This window comes from Sparus aurata, chromosome 24, assembly GCF_900880675.1.
Source record: "Sparus aurata chromosome 24, fSpaAur1.1, whole genome shotgun sequence".
Taxonomy (NCBI): domain Eukaryota; kingdom Metazoa; phylum Chordata; class Actinopteri; order Spariformes; family Sparidae; genus Sparus; species Sparus aurata.
Genome location: NC_044210.1, coordinates 20,548,358 through 20,556,516, shown reverse-complemented (window position 1 = coordinate 20,556,516; position 8,159 = coordinate 20,548,358). Strand labels below are relative to the sequence as shown.

At 42.1% G+C, this 8,159-nt stretch overlaps 1 protein-coding gene and 1 long non-coding RNA gene across 2 annotated transcripts; both read left to right on the top strand.

Annotated features, from left to right (window-relative positions):
- Positions 1–1,406: 1,406 nt before the first annotated feature.
- On the top strand, positions 1,407–7,623 carry LOC115576547 (protein NLRC3-like; the record flags this gene model as incomplete). Its single annotated transcript, XM_030409076.1, has 5 exons — positions 1,407–1,641; positions 1,743–1,748; positions 1,819–3,410; positions 5,669–5,746; positions 7,285–7,623. Coding segments are annotated over 5 exons (2,250 nt in total), but the record flags the coding sequence as incomplete, so codon positions are not given.
- Positions 3,535–4,925, top strand: LOC115576716 (uncharacterized). The gene is made up of 3 exons (XR_003982924.1): positions 3,535–3,580; positions 3,679–3,852; positions 4,878–4,925. It is a non-coding gene; the product is annotated as an uncharacterized LOC115576716 (long non-coding RNA).
- Positions 7,624–8,159: the final 536 nt, after the last annotated feature.

Sequence of the window (8,159 nt, the reverse complement as noted above, 5' to 3'; positions counted from 1 at the left end):
GTGTGTCCTTCAAGAGTGACCGGTCAAAGGATGCGATCATTACTTTCAAACAAGCACATGTGTCAGACAGACAGTAAGTTGTTGTCCTGTTGCTCTCTGTTGATGTCTGTCCTCATTAAATCCAGTCTGACCAGTTGTCCTGATGGTCTTCATGTTCTCAGAGTGATGATGGAGGTCAGAGCAGGATTAGTATTAAAGGACAGGTTCACATTTCTTCATGTCCGTCCCTAAACAACTCTGACAGGACAGTGTTCCTCCTGTGGACAAACAGCAGTGACTCACCTCCTGCTGAAATCTGACCCTGCTGCTGAGGAGAGGAAGGGCTGTGTGTTATATCTGACGTTACAAGGGCCCGACCCATCCGGACCTCATGGGGCCGGTACCCAAACCCATATGAAGAGTAAAAACTCTGATGACTGATATATCAGCACATTAGATATAAAATATATAAAAACAAATAACTTATTTTCTGATGTCTTAAATATAGTTCAAACACTTGAGACAAAGATATGAAGAACTGAAGGCAGAACATTTTACTGTTTTACAATATTTATTAAATATGCAACAAATAATAAAGTTTTACAAATACGTCTGAAGTTACGTGGAGCACTTTGAAACTCAGACGTTAAGTATTTCAAGTCACGTCTACATGAATATAGCTTATATTTACAAATGATGAATTCATCATTATCTTTATATTTAGGTCGTTGTGTCGTTAATCACACAAAAGCAAAACACAAAAAAGTCGATAAAGACTTTCAGGTCACAAATCAGACAAATTAAATATCAAAATCAAGTTTGAAATAATAAAAACAAAAAGACAGAATGAATATTTTTTCATTCTCCATTGTTGGAATCTCAATTGAATACAAGTTCATTGAGACTCTTCACCAGTTTGCACTGGACAGTTAGCATCCAGCTAGCTTGTGTTAGCTGTGTGTTGCTGTCCACAGTATTAAACGGGTCAATAAGAGCTGGAGGGACTAAACCAGACAAGCTGCTGAACCCACCCAGTAAACTGACTGACTGTTGATTCACAGTGGGATCAGCAGTACGACCAACACTGTGATGTCAGAGGAAACCATCTGATTCAATGATGTCATCAACACTTTAACTCAAAGGACCTTCAGCTTGTGTTTGTCTCTGAGTGGACAGACACAATGTGACTGATTCTTCATGATTCCTCCACAGAGTCGACCAGGAGAGCTCAGAGGTTCCCAGAGGTCCGTCTGTCCAGCAGCATCAGACACACCTGGACTCCATATTTATGGTCTGTACATGAACAACAACTACTTTTACATCCAGTCTGTTCACAATAATCTCCATGCTGCACTTTACAGACCAGTGGTGAATCTGTCCAACATGGATCTGATGTTTGGCTCCATGATGTTAAATGTTGTCATTCACATAATATTCTGTTTCAGCTGCTGGAGGAGAACATTGTCAGTTTTGTGAAGAACGAGCTGAAGAAGATCCAGAAGGTTCTGAGTTCAGATTACCCTGAATGCTACCCAGAGAGTCAGAGGGAGGACGGTGAGGATGAAGAGCAGAGGAGGAGCAGCAGAGAGGCATTTCTGAAGATCACACTTCACTTCCTGAGGAGAATGAAGCAGGAGGAGCTGGCTGAATGTCTGCAGAGCAGTAAGAGGATTTCTCTAAAGATTTAACACGATGGATCAATGAGACGTTTACTGAAGTCTGATGATCATGAATCTGTTTATATATACAATCTTTAGGGGAAGGAAATTGTGTTATTGTCTTTAGAAATAACTTAATGATCTTTTTTGTTGTGTGTTTATTTAGAAAGTCATTCTGCAGTTTGTCAGCGTAAACTCAAATCTAACCTTCAGAAGAAGTTCCAGTGTGTGTTTGAGGGGATCGCTAAAGCAGGAAACCCAACGCTTCTGAATCAGATCTACACAGAGCTCTACATCACAGAGGGAGGGACTGCAGAGGTCAATGATGAACATGAGGTCAGACAGATTGAAACAGCATCCAGGAAACCACACAGACCAGAAACAACAATCAGACAAGAAGACATCTTTAAAGCCTCACCTGGAGGAGATGAACCAATCAGAACAGTGATGACAAAGGGAGTGGCTGGCATCGGGAAAACAGTCTTAACACAGAAGTTCACTCTGGACTGGGCTGAAGACAAAGCCAACCAGGACATACAGTTCACATTTCCATTCACTTTCAGAGAGCTGAATGTGCTGAAAGAGAAAAAGTTCAGCTTGGTGGAACTTGTTCATCACTTCTTCACTGAAACCAAAGAAATCTGCAGCTTTGAAGAGTTCCAGGTTGTGTTCATCTTTGACGGTCTGGATGAGTGTCGACTTCCTCTGGACTTCCACAACACTGAGATCCTGACTGATGTTAGAGAGTCCACCTCAGTGGATGTGCTGCTGACAAACCTCATCAGGGGGAAACTGCTTCCCTCTGCTCGCCTCTGGATAACCACACGACCTGCAGCAGCCAATCAGATCCCTCCTGGGTGTGTTGACATGGTGACAGAGGTCAGAGGGTTCACTGACCCACAGAAGGAGGATTACTTCAGGAAGAGATTCAGAGATGAGGAGCAGGCCAGCAGAATCATCTCCCACATCAAGACATCACGAAGCCTCCACATCATGTGCCACATCCCAGTCTTCTGCTGGATCACTGCTACAGTTCTGGAGGATGCGTTGAAGACCAGAGAGGGAGGAGAGCTGCCCAAGACCCTGACTGAGATGTACATTCGCTTCCTGGTGGTTCAGGCCAAACTGAAGAATGTCAAGTATGACCGAGGAGCTGAGACAGATCCACACTGGACTCAAGAGAGCAGAAAGATGATTGAGTCTCTTGGAAAACTGGCTTTTTATCAGCTGCAGAAAGGAAACCTGATCTTCTATGAATCAGACCTGACAGGGTGTAACATCGATATCAGAGATGCTTCAGTGTACTCAGGGGTGTTCACGCAGATCTTTAAAGAGGAGAGTGGACTGTACCAGGACAAGGTGTTCTGCTTCATCCACCTGAGTGTTCAGGAGTTTCTGGCTGCTCTTCATGTCCATCTGACATTCATCAACTCTGGTGTCAATCTGCTGGCAGAAGAAGAAACAGCTGACCATCAATCTGCAGAGACATGTCTCTACCAGAGTGCTGTGGACCAAGCCTTACAGAGTCCAAATGGACACCTGGACTTGTTCCTCCGCTTCCTCCTGGGTCTTTCACTGCAGACCAATCAGAATCTCCTGCGAGGTCTGCAGACACAGACAAGAAGTAACTCACAGACCAATCAGGAAACAGTCGAGTACATCAAGAAGAAGTTCAGTGAGAATCTGTCTGCAGAGAGAAGCATCAATCTGTTCCACTGTCTGAATGAACTGAACGATCGTTCTCTAGTGGAGGAGATCCAACAGTCCCTGAGTTCAGGAAGTCTCTCCACAGACTATCTGTCTCCTGCTCAGTGGTCAGCTCTGGTCTTCATCTTACTGTCATCAGGAAAAGATCTGGATGTGTTTGACCTGAAGAAATACTCTGCTTCAGAGGAGGCTCTTCTGAGGCTGCTGCCAGTGTTCAAAGCCTCCAACAAAGTTCTGTAAGTGTGGAGAAGTTTCTTCAGAATGCAGTAAATGTGCTGTTATTGACCCAAATAGAAATATGATTTTCTTGTTCTGCTCATTATTCTTTATCCAGGCTGAGTGGATGTGGCCTCTCAGAGAAAAGCTGTGAAGCTCTGTCCTCAGTTCTCAGCTCCCAGTCCTCTAGTCGGAGAGAGCTGGACCTGAGTAGCAACAACCTGCAGGATTCAGGAGTGAAGCTGCTGTTACCTGGACTGGAGAGTCCACACTGCAATCTGGAAAGTTTGAGGTCAGATGACTGTTCGTTATGAAATCATTCATATATTTCTACACATTTTTCAATTGCAGATTTTTTTGCTGTCAAACTTGTTTTCTTTCAATGTAATTTTCATTAATTCATCCCCTGTACAACATGAACAATGAGGATGAAGAACCTCATTTATGCTTGATATCATATGACTTTGATACCTGGATGTTTATTCTCGATTTAGTCATGATTTATTGTCATGTTTACAACATGTCTAGAACTGAACAGCAGTGGAGCAAGAGATTATATACCAGTCATTCCCAGAGGATTTTATTTGGATCACCAAATAAATTAGTAGACTTTCCTTTCCTTAATTTAAGATTTCTATCTGCAGCACATGTTTGAGCCACATGGGGAGCTTGTTGGTATCCACTGCTTGATTTGTAAATCAGGGGGTCTGGTTCACAGAGACAGTCCTACTCCAGTGGGTCCTTCCTGTGGACTCCGACAATGTTGGGGAGAAATATAATTTAGGCTCAATGTTTTATTTACAACATCAAAAAGCAGCAGGCCAAGAAACCCTGTGAAGTGACATGTTCCATCTGTGTATCAGTCGATGGATAGCGTTACACTTAGACACACATGCTGATTGAGTTCATCATTTCACTGATTCACATCTAAAACACCTTCTTGCTTGTAAGACTTACAGAGATCATACACCAAAAGTATTTAGACACTAAGAGGCATTGAACCACATTCCAGCATAGTTCATGTGACATTCACAAAACTCACAGCTTCAGGAGACACTGAGTGACCTGACCACTCTGTCTCTCTGTGGAAACTGCATTTATTTGATCTCATTCATGATGTATTTGACACATATATATGTTTGTGGTAAACGCAGTAATTATTCAGTATGGTACCTCTTTGAAATGGCAGGTGTATTCAAGACAATATAAGGAGATGTGGAAATGACACTGAAAATAGTTTGGAGTGTTTGAAACACTGATACTGTCTCACTAAAACTCAACATTTTACCATGTTCTTATTTATTATTTCCTGTTCAGACTGAGTGGCTGTAACCTCTCAGAGAGAAGCTGTGAAGCTCTGTCCTCAGTTCTCAGCTCCCAGTCCTCTAGTCTGAGAGAGCTGGACCTGAGTAACAACAACCTGCAGGATTCAGGAGTGAAGAAACTTTCTGCTGAACTGAAGAGTCCACACTGTGTCCTTGACACTCTCAGGTCAGGATTCATTTCATGTAACAAGTGTGTATGTATGTATATATATGTGTATATGTGTGTATATATATATATATATATATATATATATATATATATATATATATATATATATATATATATATATATATATACTATATATATATATATATATATATATATATATATATATATATATATATATATATATATATATATATACACACACACACATATATATACACATATACATGTGTTTATATGTGTGTGTGTATATATATGTACATGTGTTAGGTGTATGTATATATGTGTATGAGATATTTATATTTATATATATCACATCTAAATATATATATATATATATATATATATATATATATATATATATAAATAAATACATGACATAGGATGAACCGTAATTACTTTTGTAATTCTTCTAGCTCCATCATCAGGTCATCATTTGAATTTGAACAATATGTTGGCTCATGAACTAATATTTGGAACACTAATGGCATTTCCATCAGATCAGCTACACTCTTGTGCACTGAACCATCAGGTCCCTCAGTTGATCTGTGATGTGTGTTGTTTTGTGTGTCTGCAGGCTGTCAGGCTGTCTGATCACAGAGGAAGGCTGTACTTCTCTGGCCTCAGCTCTGGACTCCAACCCCTCCCATCTGAGAGAGCTGGACCTGAGTAACAACAACCTGCAGGATTCAGGAGTGAAGCGACTTTCTGCTGAACTGAAGAGTCCACACTGTGCCCTTGAAACTCTCAGGTCAGGATTCATTATTTTATTTCATTTTTTCATTTAACTGTACAATTGGACCAGGTCTAAACCAGACGGGGTAAAAAGATATGTGGGTCAGTCAGTCTATTCTGCTCTTTGGTCCCGATGTACTAATCTCAACAACCATTGTATGGATTGTCATGAGGTTTTGTTCAGATAGTGTTGTTTTGTGTGTCTGCAGGCTGTCAGGCTGTCTGATCACAGAGGAAGGCTGTACTTCTCTGGCCTCAGCTCTGGACTCCAACCCCTCCCATCTGAGAGAGCTGGACCTGAGCTACAATCATCCAGGAGACTCAGGAATAAAGCAGCTGTCTGCTCGACTGAAGGATCCAGGCTGGAGACTGGACACTCTCAGGTATGAAGAGTCCTGCTGCAGCCACAGACAGTCAGTGTGAGACTCTGTATCTGGACTGTAGATGGTTCAGTGTCGGGAGGTCGGCTTTGTTTACTCCACCTCCAGTTGTTCAGTTCAGTTCAGGAGAAAAGGCAGCATAGCTTGAAGCCAATAGTTACAAGTGAAGAGAGGAAGATGAGGAGAAGAAGAGATGAAGATTAGTGACCAGAAGAGTCTTGGCACAAACACTAGAGTTACACCTCTTTCTTCAGACTAGTTTAGTGTCTGTTCAAATTGTGCCTGTCTGATTTCTTGGCCTCTGGTTTTGCTGCTTGATGAACCGCTCATCCAAACTACTTCACACTCCACACTGACTGCAGAGGGTTATCAAACATTAACATTAAATCTATTTTCGGGGATTTCCGCTTCCGGCCGCATGGAGTAGGTAGCAGGTAGAGCCAGCTCCGTCAAACTTTTCTGTAAAATAGTTTCCTAGACCATCTTAAGAAGGGAAATTTGGGAGGTGTATGAGGACTGATCCGGTAAGACTGCACGCCTTATCATGAGAAGAGGGAATAGCCCAAGATACATGCAAAAACTCTCAATGCCACCGTCTGTGGCCGAGAAAGAACAAAAGATGGCAGACGATAAGCAAGATTCACCTATTTCAGTGAAGACCCTGAGAAGCGAGCTACAGTCGTACCGAGAGGGGATAACGACCGACATTAAAGCACAGATAGAAAGCATGCACCGAGAGATAAGGAACGACATCTCCTCTCTCCATGAAGAAGTCAGGGCGCACGTCGGCGCGCTCCGGGAGGAGATCCTGCAGAAGATGGAGTCCCTACGTAACACACATACACAGACGGCGAACAATCAGAAAGAAATGGGCAATTTACTCAGTGATGCAACTGACAGGATAGCGGTCTTGGAACAAAGCCATGAAATGTTAACGAAGGATTATAGAAAGGTTGCAAGAATCTAGAGAACAGAAGCCGTAGACAAAACCTCCGTATCGTCGGAGTCACAGAGGGCAGTGAAGCAGAGAACCCGAGCCGCTTTGTCACAGAGTTTTTGTCCACCGTGCTGGGGGAGGACAACTTTGATGCACCGTTAGTTATTGACCGGGCACACAGGAGCCTCGCCCCGAAACCACAGAACAGAGAGAGGTCACGGGCGCTTATTGTCAGGCTGCAAAAGAAAAGATCTTGAAACTGTCCAGAAATAAAGGCCGCCTGATCTACAATGGCTCTCCCGTGCACACCTTCCCTGACATGAGCCCTGAGGTCGGCAGGCTCCGAGCATCGTTCGACCAAGTGAAGGCTGAGCTGCGCAACGCGGGAGTCTCCTACAGCATGTTTAACCCGGCGAGGCTGACCGTCACCCTGGACAGCACCAGGCACTCGTTCACTGATCCCTGCGATGCAGAAAAGTTTATTAAAGCAAACATCACACACCCACCTGAGGACAGTTGAAGAGAGGATTTTCTTCTACACTCCTCTCTGAAACAACTCTGAGTAACTGTAAATCATTATAAAGAACAGTGTGAAGGATTAATGTAGGGCTGCTCCACACAGCCTTGCTATCTTTAGACAAACTGAAAAGTGTATTATTATTTGTTTGACTAATATTACGTTCATGTTATCTTATTCCTGTTTGTTTAGAACCTCTCAATGTCTGTTTAATACTTACCGGTACATAAATGCATAGAAGGAGGAGAAGAATCAGGAAAGCATTTATATACAAAGAGAGATTGTTGGAGATGCAATAAGAATTATTATTATTCTACTTTAATCATTTATTTTCATTTAATCCAGATAAAGTGGGGAAACCTTTATAATCTAACTCTAACAGAGAGTAAGGTAAACATGGAAATGAATAATACATTTTCTGGTGCATATTTTTATTTTATTAGTATTTCTCAGGGAATATAGCACCAACATTTGTATCTAATCTAGATTTACCCCTGTTATCCAAAACTCGAGTTTTTATCATCATTATTGTTGGTATT